We start from the raw sequence: 12912 nt of genomic DNA on the forward strand, positions 1-12912 counted from the left end.
TACTTTAAAACTTTTTTTTCCTCCCGGATAGACGTGTCCAAATTGAGATCCCATCTAGGATTTCCCAGAGTAAAGGACCTGGGAAAAAGGTTCCCTGTGCTCTGATTTCTGGATAGGAACTGAAGGCACGGAACTTTGTTTCCTTTGTTTGGGGGATGGCTTAAGTTCCTGCACAAAGCGGAAATACGTGATCGCTGAGAAAAGGGTAGAGAGGTAAAAGCGTTTTCTATGTTTCTAGGAGGTGGAGGTTCGAGGAGATTTTGCGATTATTTGTATAAATAATTTCTCTATTTGGATAAACAGATAAAACAGTTAATTTCGTTTTCCTCATGTATAAGGATGTTCAGCAAATTTATTCCAGAATTAATGGAAACTCGGGGAAAAAACAAACAGGAAATTATTTGCTTATATCCATTAAGACACTTGGAGTCTACGCTCGACTGGAAAGAGACTTGGTGGATACAATAATCCTTCCCAGAATTAACTTCAGTTTATAAACTCAGAAGTATGAAGTTGTAGCTACCTCCTTCCCCCAATTTTTCCCATCCATGCCCATCTGAAAGAATGTAAGGTCTTTACTTTGGAACATTTTAAATTTTCCTAACTATTCTATTAGATAGTTCTTCCATTTTTTATTTATTTTATTTTTATTTATTGAATTTGTCATCTGTCTTTCTGCGATGTTTAAAATTAAGCAACACTTAATTTTGAGCATAAAAATTAACAGATTTTTCCCCCCGTCTGGTTTCACATTTTAAAATACTCCCTTGTTTAGTATATTTTTAATTTAGTGTGTTGTATTAATACAGCCATTATGGTTTGTGGAGCATAATTTATAGCATAATGAAATGCAAATCCAGATGATTAGTCTGTTGTAATATGAACTAGTTTATTTGTTGGATACCATTTTGTCATCCAAGGGAGATGGGTTTTTTTTAAAGAATTATGAAATATACATATGAATAAATTTTGAGTTTTCTTGTATTTTAAAATGTTTTTTTAAGCTTTTTTAAAAAACATTTTTATTGAGATTATTACAAAGTAAAGTAAAACAGACTAGGAAACAACCATTAATATTTGTGTGTATATATTCATTCTTTCCCATTATGTAACTGATTATAAATATCAAATCCTAAGTATGAAAAAGTTAAAACTTAAAGAACTTGAGAGTTGTTTGCAACAAGTTGATGTCTTTGAGAATCCAAAACTCCTGCTTGAACAATATCCGACTCCGCCACATATTGCAGGTAAATTTTACTCTTCTCTGTCATGTATATAGTGTTGGTCTACTATACATATTCTAACAGCTAACTTTAAATGTTATCATTAAATTATGTTCTTTATGTAATATAATAATGCTGATTGTTTTATTCCAAGAATCTTAGAAGTTGGGAATTTAATATTCTGTTAAAGTTTAAGTGATAAAGTCTCCTATACAATGAATGCCTATTAAGTTTATTTGTTAAGTTCTTGATTAGATTCTCTCCTATACTTTATCTACCTGTAAAAATCAGTACTTGGGTAAAAAATTATAAGGTGAGCTCAGTGGAGTAACAAACATTGTTCTCAATCTAGATTTTTAAATTTAAGGAGGGTTTTTCCTTGGAAGCCTTGGCATTTCACTTGTGTGAGCCACTTGAGTTTGTTTTTATTTGCCTTTTAGACATATTGTAGCCATCTTAGGTGTTATACTACATTACTGTTATAAAGTTTGCTGATATATTAATTTATGGATGAATAAAATAAAATGTTGCTTGAATGAAGAAATAAATCAGATGGCTTTTATTCACACATTTGTTTAGTATAGTTTGCATTTGCTCTGAACCTGTTACCTATGTGTCTATTCTCCAGCATGTATGCTTTATACAATTCATAATACATTTGATGATATTGAAAACAAGATTGTGGCAGATCTTGGATGTGGTTGTGGCATACTGAGCATTGGAAGTGCCATGTTGGGAGCAGGGTAAGAAATCTCATTTTCTTATTGCTTTTTTAATATTAAACTAATGAGGAAGGATGAAAACCAGAGGTACTTCAAAACAAAGAATGTCAAAACAAGGAGCCATGTCATCTCTAAATAAGTCCATCTAAATGGTACTGGTAGCTTTAGAAAGTGATTGTTGCATGTTTTTAATGAACCATGAGTAAAGCTAATCAGAATCAGATTACTAGGAAATCCCTGGGCTGTAAACTAAACTACGAAGTTAAAAAAAACCATCCTCGAATAAAGCAAAGGTAATGACAAGCCACTACTACATTACCACCAAGAAAAGCTATGTGGTTATAGTGGTCAAATTGGATCTTTTCCATTCAATTCAACTACAGGGAGTCCATGTTTAACAACTCGTCACTTAGTGACCATTCAAAGTTAGGACAAATCTCCCTGAACTACTTACAACCTACCGGTAGTTCCAGAGTTCTGATGGCCATATACAAACATACATCTGGATCAAATCATATTTTAGGTGCTTGACAACTGGATTGCATTGAGAGTCATTTGCACCATGCCACAGTCTCACAACTGCAATTTTTGGTAGTTTTTGCTGTTTTCTGATATGTACTTCTGGGTTTTGGCAAAAAAAATGCCCATTGAATAAACCAGTGGCATTTGCTTAACAACTGAAGACTCTGAAATCAGGCACAGTCACATGCCTGTGCCTGATTTCACACTTCACACTGATATCACACTTAATGACTTCAATTAATTACAAGTATAATATTGATCATAAATCAAGGACTACCTGTACTATAAATACAGATTAGATACATTCTAATTAACAGTGCAATTTAGTTACTCATACTCATGTGATAGCATCACATGAAAAATCAAAGATGAAATCACATTGACTAGTTGTTCAAAATTTATATAACTGACATTTAGAAATCTAATAGTTCATTTTTTCATTAACAAAAAAAAAAAACCAAAATCACAAGACTATTAAAATTAATCTTAAAATGGATGTTTAATGGTAAGAGTTGACATGTTTTAAAAGTAATATGTGCTGCTATAATTCTCTTTTTATTTTTCCCAGGTTATGTATAGGATTTGATATAGATGCCAATGCACTGGAAGTATTTAATAGGAATGCTGAAGAATTTGACCTTACAAATGTTGACATGGTTCAGTGCAATGTATGTTCTTTGCCTAATAAAATGTCCAAAACATTTGATACAGTTATTATGAATCCTCCTTTTGGAACTAAGCACAATAAAGGTTAGCCATTTTTTCCTTGAATGGGAATGAACTTCCTGAAAAAGCTATCTAATTTTATTTATTTTACAGCATTTCTATACTGCCACAGTGAACCAATACTTCCTTTTCTCTTAGCTGCCATTGATGTCTTTCACCTCAGACATAATATAAACATTCTTCATCCCTACCTTAAAACCTTTGTGCTGAATTTGTTACATTCTGTTGTTCATAGTAAGCAAGGTTAATTTATATCTTATCCCTATAATTTTTTTTAGACTGTGTTCCACCAATCATCCATAAATTCAATTCCTTTATGTCCCTACTTTTATCTGTCTTAAAACAAGTATAACTTTAAAATAGCTTCCATTTTATAAACACATTTCTACCATTACAGAACAGATTTTCTTAAATTACATGGTAATATTCAATTCATGATTTTTCAAATCCTGCAATTGCAAGACATTTCTCATATAAGAATATGATTTTACTGGAACTTTTATTGAAAAAAATTGAACAGAAGTATCTGTTTCCCAGTCTGACAAATTTTAGGACTGTGCATTCCATTCTATATTTAAGGCATTTGATATTTTAGCACATACTAGATAATTATTTAACCAATTATGTGTTTATTAAGTACATTTATTTGTGAGTTAATCAAAAATATCTGACAGAAATCAAACCCTTATCTCTTGATGTTAGAACTTTAATTCAATATAAGAAATAGTTGATGCAATATACCTAAACACAGATGGTTACGTAACAGCTGAATTGTTTAAACTGATTAAACATTAAAACATATGTACTAATCAGGAATGTTTAATAAAATTCAATTTGCTGTCTGTTGAGAATAGGGGAAGTACTGAATATTAAATACAGGTAGTACTCCATATACAACAGTTCATTTAGTGACTCTTTGAAGTTCAACACTGAAAAAAAGTGACTTATGAGAGTTTTTCACTTACGACTGTTGCAGCATCCCCAGGATCACGTGATTAGAATTCAAACACTTGGCAACTGATTCATATTTATGATGGTTGCAGTGTCCTGTGGCCATATGATCACCTTTTGAAACCTTGTCAAGCAAAATCAATCGGGAAGCCAGATTCACTTAATAGCCATGTTACTAACTTAAGAATTGCAGTGATTCACGTAAAATGGGGAAAACTCACTTCACAATTTTGGCCTCAGTTGTGGTTGCAAGTCACTGTAGTACTTAAATCAATTAGGCACTTAGTATTGAAATAAAAATGTGTATTCTCCAAGCTAGATAATATACAGTGTTAACTGTATTATCAAGCTTTTCTTAACACCAACAAGACAACTTTATTTCTGTAGGTGATATTGCTCCAGGCTACTGAGATATTAGAAATTCAGGAGAAATAACAACTAAGTGTGACTGAGTAAGAGGCTTAAAAGTCTTTTTTTATTTTTATAGGTATGGATATGGCTTTTCTCAAGACAGCTGTGCAAATGGCAAGAATAGCTGTGTATTCCTTACACAAAACATCAACTCGACAAGTAGGTCTAAAGTTTGTCCTAATACGCATCCTTGTATGAAACCGCAAGATTAGAAATTTTGGCTGTTCTAGAATCATAAGATGCTGAAATCAGGTTTCCTGGAATAGCCTAAGACATTTTATTAACAGCATATTCAAGATATATTACAATTAAACTTTTTATAACACTCTACAGTTTGTGCATAATGTAGAAGTTTAGTTTTCAGTGGAGAGAGAGAGAGAGGGAGGGAGATCAAAATCAAGAGAACCTCTAATATCTTGCATTCCTTCCATGCTCAGCATATTCAGAAAAAAGCAGATGAATGGAATATAGGAATGGAAGTTGTAGCAGGTAAGAACAAGTTATTATTGTTAAATTCAGTTTAAAGGCACACAAAGTTCCCATTTAAATATTAAGACTATCTTTATATAGGATACCAAATACCTTTATAAAAGCTGTCTTAAATAGATGATAAAACATGTTTTATTTACTTTTAATCATTTTATTCTATTGTTTCACAGTTGTTTCCTTTGTACTTTTGAAAATATGCAGATCCAAAACTATTGTGAAAATAATTTTATAATGGTATCTTAAATATAGGTAGTATTTGCATTATAGAAGTTGATCTAATTAAACTGTTGCTACTCAATCAGACACAAGATAGTTTTATGTAATCATAAGCATGTCCAATAACCCAGTGTCAGATATTCAGATGATACATGCATGTATTGTTTCCAGCTAATATATTTCATCAATTCTCAAATATATTTGATTTTCCATTACAGCTTATATTCTTTTTAATTCACTTTTAGAACTGAGATATGACCTACCAGCATCATATAAATTCCACAAGAAAAAATCAGTAAGTATTAGGCCACTTTTAATTCAGAGTAAACCTATTAATTTTTTGCTAAATAACAGAGCTGTATGCTAATGATCATAGACAAAAATGTTTCAGTTTGAACTATGTCTCTATATCAGCGGTGAAATCCCCCCCCCCCCCGTTCTATCCGGTTTGCCGAACCGGTAGCACCAGCCTCCGCCCACCCGCCCACAACATCATTATGTCCCTTTTTTTTAACCATCTGTGCATGTGCAGAAGGTTCTGTGCATGTGCAGAAGAGGCATGCATGCGCATAGCGCACTCCCGTTCCCGAACCAGTAGCAAAGGTAAATGGATTTCACCGCTGCTCTATATACATATAACCTTGTAGCAAAAACAAAATTGAAGATCTAAACAAAAGGGAGAAGAAACACACTATTTAATTTCTAGAGCCTTATCCTAGTCAACAATATGGAACCTGTTTTACTACATACACCAAATCATTCTTCTCTTGCTCTTCAAAGGATTACTGATGCAATCAAATGATGTGGCTCCTAATCTTTCAGTGACAAGTTGATGTGTTGTATGATAAATAAGGAAGACTTACAAGTGAGAATCCCTACTCAGAAAAGATTGATGCTGTCAGAGAAGAAGATAAAACCAACAATATTAACCTCGTAAAAGGAATGCAAAGCTGGGGTGCATAATAACAAATGCTAGGAGAATCATGCAGATTTCCCTGTTGCAAAATCACTGCCGATCCAGATGGGTAGCAGAATTATCAGAATGCAGTATTATGTTTTATTTGCATAGGCATTCAACCTTGAAAGAATATGGTATTACTGATTTAAGTACCAAACCCCAGTGCACATTAATAAGAGTGTAAAATTCTGTGTTTGGGGCTGTGCAGGATTTTAGTACCGGTGCATAAAGTAAAAAAGATGCTTTGGAGTGTGCAGGAAGACACATTTAGCCCATGCCTAAAACTCCTTAAGTCAAACTTGGGATCTTGTGCCAAGCAACTGTGTAATCATAGGAAAATCTACATATTAAAGCATTTGCAGACAAGTATAAACTGAGCATCTGTACAAACCCCAAATTCATTTTGCCTTCAGATTGAAAGGCCTATGCAATCTTTCTGTTTAGCACACACATTCCATTCTACCTGCATTCTCAAGTCACTATTAACTATTTAGCTAACAACAGTGAACAAGCAAAACAAAATATAGTATTTCTAGAGTCCTCCACAGTGGTACCAGGAAGAGTATCTACAAGATAGGAAGCATCCTATATCTGTTCTGTTTTAATTTGCTTTTTGTCTATCACAAGTAGCGTAGTTGGGAAGAACAGGAATAATATGGATCTAGCTATTTGGTTAAGACAAGTTCAGCCCACAAATCCAAGAAGATGGATCACAATTATAATAAACTCTCAAATTAGCACATTTACTTGTGGAGGGTGCACGTTAGAAATTAAAACTAAATGAGATTTTTCACATGTAGAGAAGCATAGAATCGATGGACATCTTTTGTTCATAATACATTACAATACTATTTTTAGGGTCTCTGAAATAAAAGTTGTTATGGGCAGGGTGTATTCATGATTGGCTTTACTAGATCAATTCCCTTGTTCCTATATCACATAATGTAATCTATATTGGATTTTGCTATATGAAGAGCAGAAGCTATATTTAGACACCTCTGCACTAAAACCTAAAGCAACATCTGTTTATTGGAGTCGACACTTTATGTCATTGTCATACAAAGAAAAGTATTATATTTTGAGAAAATTCTATTGCAACACTGAAGACAAGTATAAAATTGGAGTTAAGTGCTCATGGTAACTCTACATAGTTGCTTTATTTTATTTATAGATTTTTTTTTCTTCCAATAAACTAAAGGTAGCAATACAATTTGATACATCTGTAACTGAACACAAAGATTCACAAAATTTGAATACACAAGATACTGATATTTGTTATACACTACTCAATAAAAGTTTTGTACATAACAGATATTAGGATACAGTTCTGATTCTTCAGCCTTTTCTTTCAGCCTAATTATAGGCTCATCAGATATTTTTTTAAAACTGCATGTTAAATCAGGCACTATTCCAAGAAAGAATCTCAAAATGTAATTTTCTTCTTTGTCTTACAGGTAGACATCAAAGTAGATTTTATCAGATTCTCTTGTGGGGGAAAAAAGATGGATGGTGGAATGACTTAAAACTGTATTAAAATAATAAAAATTGCATTAAATGGTTTTTGAAGTATTACAACTGAATTCCAGCACCATTTTCTGTTTTTAGCTGTTTGGCAGCTGGCTCTTCTTGCTTGTCTTCTTCAAGTGGTCTTTTCTTGGGACTTGCTGACCCTGTAAAATTGAGATTTCAGTCATGGTGGGCTACAACAATCACAATCAGACCTACAGTAAATAAGTCAAGTCATAGTAAGCTGATTGATTTAATTTATTTAATTTAATTTAATTTAATTTCGAATTTATATACCGCCCTTCTCCCTGAGGACTCAGGGCGGTGTACAGCCAAGATAAAAAACATAGAATACAAATATTAAAACATTTAAAAATATATATAAAATTTGGCCCAAAAAATTAAAAATCGCAGACTAATTAAAAGAATTTAAAAATTTTAAAAATTTCTTCTTAAGCCAACCCGGCTTGCTGAAAAAGATAGGTTTTCAGGGAACGACGGAAGGCATTGAGGTCCTGGATTCTTCTTATCTCCGGGGGCAACTGATTCCAGAGGGTGGGAGCCCCCACAGAGAAAGCCCTCCCCCTGGGGGCCACCAGCCTACATTGTTTGGCTGATGGCACCCTGAGGAGGCCCTCTCTGTGGGAGCGCACGGGTCGATGGGAGGTCATCGGTAGCAGCAGGCGGTCTCGGAGATAGCTAGGCCCTATGCCATGGAGCGTTTTAAAGGTGATAACCAACACCTTGAAGCGCACCCGGAAGACCACCGGGAGCCAGTGCAGCTCGCGCAGGAGTGGTGTTACATGGGAGCGCCATGTTGCTCCCATCACTACCCGCGCTGCTGCATTCTGGACCAGCTGGAGCCTCCGGGTGCTCTTCAAGGGGAGCCCCATGTAGAGAGCGTTACAGTAGTCAAGGCGAGAGGTGACGAGGGCGTGAGTGACTGTGCACAGGGAATCCCGATCAAGAAAGGGCCGCAACTGGCGAATCAGGCGAACCTGATAAAAGGTCCCCCTGGTAACAGCCGTCAGATGTTCCTCCAAAGACAGCTGTCTATCCAGGAGGACTCCCAGATTGCGAGCCCTTTCAGGGTATTGTATTATATATTAAATGACACCATAGTCATTTAATTTGGTCTCTTTCTCAGAACAGATTACAAAACTGCTTACATTAACAAATTTGAGAGAACCACTAAGGAATAGACATTCCAATCTCATGCTATGCAACCCATGGATGTGAAACTCAGCTTTCCAGTCTGATTCATCATTTATGCAGAATGTGTAGTCTCCAAAAAGAATGCTGCAGACCTAAAATAATGGTTCTGAATATTACAAACTCTTTTAGCTGGCAAATTTCCAACAGCCTACACAACTCTGTTTTGGGGAGCAAAGTTCCAAACAGCTAACAAAGATTAACACAGAAGCTTTGACAATAACTTAATAGCACACCATCATAACCTATACGTTTTGGTATCTTGTTCCACAAAGACAAGTCACCTGTGGTATTTGCATCTTCACCCTCCTCTTCATCTTCACTTTCAAATTTTGTTTTCTTGCCTTGGAATTTCACTTTTTTGTCTTGTGTGTCTTGTGCTCCCTTGCCACCTTTGCCTTTGCCTTTGCGACCTGGCGAAAAAGGGTATGTACAGAATTAAGATCATCACACTTTAGAAATTTATTCCTCACAGTAAGAGGGAAGGCAATCATATAAAATAGCCCTCCTCAATTTGGACCACAGGTAGAACTACTGTTTCCATAATTTCCGGCCAATACAGCCAGTATCCGTGTTAGCTAAATGTAAAGAGTAATCCCTTAGTCCCTCTTATATCCAAAGGAGTGCTCATAGTGCACAATGGAAAGAAGATTTAGTGATTTCCAGTTATACATGAATAATAAAGGAACACTGATGCTTTCTGTGAACTACAGCTTATTACTGTAGGTGACCTGGTGTATGGAGATAACCCAAACAGGTTGACTCTCATTTGTTTTCCTTTTGTGCATTATCTAAGATGAATGGAAGCTCTTCTCTAGTGTACAGTTCCTAGTGAATACAATGACTCTTCTAATAACCAGTTCATTTGTTTGACTACTGAGATAGCTGCTGCTCTGATAGCAATAAATAGATATTAAGAAGATATTAAACATGTTTTCCTATGTTATGGCAATGAAGAGTGTGCACTATCTGGCATGAGTTACAGAATTTTTCCTCTTAAGATTTGTATATTTCTAATTGTTCCAGCTGGTGAAATACAAGGCACTATTAGCAAGATACTGGGATTATCAACGAAGTAATTTTACAAAATCTGCTCCAGCGTATACTGTTCTTCTCCAGGCATTCTACCAACAAAGTGGTTTTAAAAGAGATTAAGTTTGTAAGGAGGAGAGGATTTAGAAGACTAAATAGTACAGTTATGTTACCTTAAAGGAGTGGAGGAAAGCCAACTAGGAAAAAGGGCGAGTGCCTGCTTTTAAAAAAAGTATTTTACTTCAGTTTTTGACATAAACCAAAGCTTAAGGACGTTTGAGTGCTTTTGATGCCTTCCATCCCGTGATTACCCTTCCATAGATCTATGCAAGACTGCACTATGCAGGTAAGGATATTTGCTAGTAGAACTTTTTAAAAGTCCTGGAAACTTTGCATCAGCAAGGCTACTCTGTTAGAAAGGAACTATGCTTTGATCATTAGCAGCTAGATAATTTTTTTTATTTAATTTATATGATTTATAATTTATGATTTATATGATTTATAATTTAAATATGATTTATATTTATTTGATTTATAGATAATTTTTGAGATCTGATATCATCTAAACCAATGTAGAGCTATTAAGATTACTGATATCTAAGACATTAGTCAATGATTCATATTTACTTTATTCCCTAAAAAAAACAATGGCTGGGGGGAGGCAGGACTATGGCAGTTCAGTGGACCTGTTGATGTGAGTGTACCCATGGCTTCTTTTTCCTTTTCTTGAAACCACTAAACAATTCTGAGATTTATAGAAGAGGTTTTATAGGAAAACCCCACTTTCTGGGTGATGTGTGAAAACAGAAGTTTATATTTTGATCAAATGTGTGCTTGCTATCATGGACTGGTAACAAAAGACTTTTCTAGAAACCACAAGGGAAGTGGTTACAGTCACATTTTAGTAGGAAAAATCCTGAGGCCTAGCTGTAAGTAATAATCGTTCCAAGATCTTTGTTGGGTCAACTGAAGAACATGCTTGGATCAACAATGTATCTAAAAATGGAAGGAACCTTGAAAGATGAAAATGTACAACTTGAACAAATCCAAACAGACTCACAAACCCAAAAGGGGATGTCTCTGTAATGAAAAAGCTTTCGTTGGTAAAGAAACTACCAATTTTCAATGATTGGAGCATACAATATACAAAAACGCAGATATGGGTCCCAGTACAGAATTAGTGGCAAGCCACAAATCCATTTCTTCCCCCTGTAGTACCACAAAGAATCTGCTGTGGGCTAGGCTGCTCTTTTAAAAAAATGTGAATTAGTTGTCCTAATTATCTAATATATGAAAGAAAGTCTGCAGTTCTTTCCTGAATGAGGCTATTACCAAGAATTTGATGTTCTACATCTTTTGGCCAGAGGTTATTTTTAAGAAAAAAAATTATACTCTAAGAGCCAAGTGATGATATCACCAGAAGGCTGTATCTGAAATGTTTATCCATTTTTGAAGAGAAGAGGTATTTAAAACCAAAAGCCAACCAGAGGCTTTTTAATGTCTTGATATAGTATTTAAAAATTGGTTTGTTGGTCAAGGATTACCTCCTTCAATGTCAGAAAGCCATAGGCTACTCAAAAGCAAGGCCTTTGGCTGGGCTATAGAGCTTAGATCATTGCATTTACCAATTTTTCCCTCAGCCCAATAACAGGGGCTGAGGACTCTCCTTCCTTTCCTTGTCACCACTGTGGACAGGCTGCTCTCGTGGCTTGTCCTGTATGCGTATAAATCTGGTCCTTTCCAGAGCCACTGAAGACAAATGGAGCCTCCTTTCTAACACAAGCAGATGGGCTCACTAGATCAGAACTCCTCTCAGAAGAGAACAGTCCATTTCAACAATTTAAGTATAACTTCCAGGAAAGATTAAATGATAAGTAAATGCCTTAAAGGAACAAATCACCTTTTCCTCTTTTTTTGTTTAACAGCTCCTGCTGGCTCTCCATGATTTTCTTCAGTGCTTCTTTGGCCACATCTCCTTCAAGCACTTCCCACGTGACATCTTTCTCGCGCAACTGTAATTTCCCATTATTTGCTTCTTTGGCTTTATCCAGCGCACCTTTGGCACTGCTCTTGAACAGGATGATACCCTGTATACAGAAATATAATTTGAATCACTGCAGGCACCATCCAGCCATTTTCATGCTTACAATAGGATATTTGCAATTGACAATTTCCTGGGCAATAGGATAGTTCTGAACCCCTATTTGGCTGCTTCCAACCATCAGCCAGAAAATAGTATCTTCCTAGAGCCGTGATGGCAAACCTATGGCACGTGTGCCAGAAGTGGTACGCAGCACCCTGTGGGCATGCGAGCTGTCGGCCTAGCTCAGCTCTGCTGCGCATGTGTGTGTGCCTCCCGCTGGCCAACTGGTCTTCGAATCTCTGGCGCGCATGTGCGGGGGGCGCACGCAAAGGGCCGTGCGCACATGCGGGGGGCACGTGCATTGCATTTTGGGGGTTCGGCGTGCTTTGGGCACTCAGTCTGGAAAAGTTTAGCCATCACTATCCTAGAGATTTACAGCTTGAAGCAACAGTGGCTGCGAATTAAGTTTTCTATAAGCTTCGTTTTACTCAACAGAACTGAATATTTATATAACTCATTTGGGGGACAGATAACTGTCTTAGGATATTCTTTGACAAAAGCAGAAAGCAGACGCTGCAGAAAGCAACACATAATCTGCACATTTCTCCCTTATCCTTGAGATACTTGCCTCTCTGACTACAAAAAGAAATTAGGCATCAAGGAATATATTGGCAGGGAACAAATTGTTGCAGTGAGCAACTTATCTAGGATTTAGAATTTTCAAGGCCATCATTGCTTAGCAAACAAGAAAGTCATTTGTGTTCTGCAGTGTTACTGGGAATTACTTCTCTAGTGAATAGTTGAAAAATCTATCAAGTTTTTTTCCATTAAGATTTTTTCCATTAACACATGTTCTACCAG

General features: G+C 35.8%; 2 protein-coding genes across 6 annotated transcripts in view; one reads left to right on the forward strand and one right to left on the reverse strand.

The window, feature by feature from the left end:
- Window positions 1-158: 158 nt before the first annotated feature.
- METTL5 (methyltransferase 5, N6-adenosine) lies at window positions 159-7793 on the forward strand. 3 transcript variants are annotated; one of them, XM_070937632.1, is made up of 8 exons: window positions 159-213; window positions 1138-1247; window positions 1852-1966; window positions 3036-3217; window positions 4632-4714; window positions 4993-5044; window positions 5506-5555; window positions 7673-7793. In XM_070937632.1, the coding sequence occupies exons 2-8, from the start codon at window positions 1139-1141 to the stop codon at window positions 7739-7741; spliced, it is 660 nt and encodes a 219-aa protein (XP_070793733.1). In that variant the 5' UTR covers window positions 159-213; window position 1138; the 3' UTR covers window positions 7742-7793. The 3 variants fall into 3 exon arrangements, with proteins under 3 accessions (XP_070793733.1, XP_070793821.1, XP_070793906.1); XM_070937720.1 differs by lacking the exon at window positions 159-213 and adding an exon at window positions 233-566; XM_070937805.1 differs by lacking the exon at window positions 159-213 and having other exon boundaries at window positions 1017-1247; window positions 6041-7793.
- Window positions 7357-12912, reverse strand: part of SSB (small RNA binding exonuclease protection factor La) — a 21025-nt gene continuing 15469 nt past the window's right edge. For all 3 annotated transcript variants that reach the window (XM_070937425.1, XM_070937506.1, XM_070937341.1), the window contains exons 10-12: window positions 11869-12055; window positions 9221-9349; window positions 7357-7888 (exon numbers count right to left, since the gene is read on the reverse strand). In XM_070937425.1, coding sequence (XP_070793526.1) covers window positions 7788-7888; window positions 9221-9349; window positions 11869-12055 — 417 coding nt within the window. In that variant the 3' untranslated portion in view covers window positions 7357-7787. The remainder of the gene's footprint in view (window positions 7889-9220; window positions 9350-11868; window positions 12056-12912) is intronic.

This window comes from Pituophis catenifer, unplaced genomic scaffold (genome assembly GCF_029215685.1).
Source record: "Pituophis catenifer annectens isolate HBS135680 unplaced genomic scaffold, rPitCat1.0.hap2 SCAF_1, whole genome shotgun sequence".
Classification (NCBI taxonomy): domain Eukaryota; kingdom Metazoa; phylum Chordata; class Lepidosauria; order Squamata; family Colubridae; genus Pituophis; species Pituophis catenifer.

Bases quoted from the DNA above. Each gene is read 5' to 3' on its own strand.
- METTL5 (XM_070937632.1), top strand. From the start codon at position 1,139: ATGAAAAAGTTAAAACTTAAAGAACTTGAGAGTTGTTTGCAACAAGTT. The intron at 1,248-1,851 runs GTAAATTTTACT...TCTATTCTCCAG, and splicing joins GACTCCGCCACATATTGCAG to CATGTATGCTTTATACAATT. The intron at 5,556-7,672 runs GTAAGTATTAGG...TTTGTCTTACAG, and splicing joins AATTCCACAAGAAAAAATCA to GTAGACATCAAAGTAGATTT.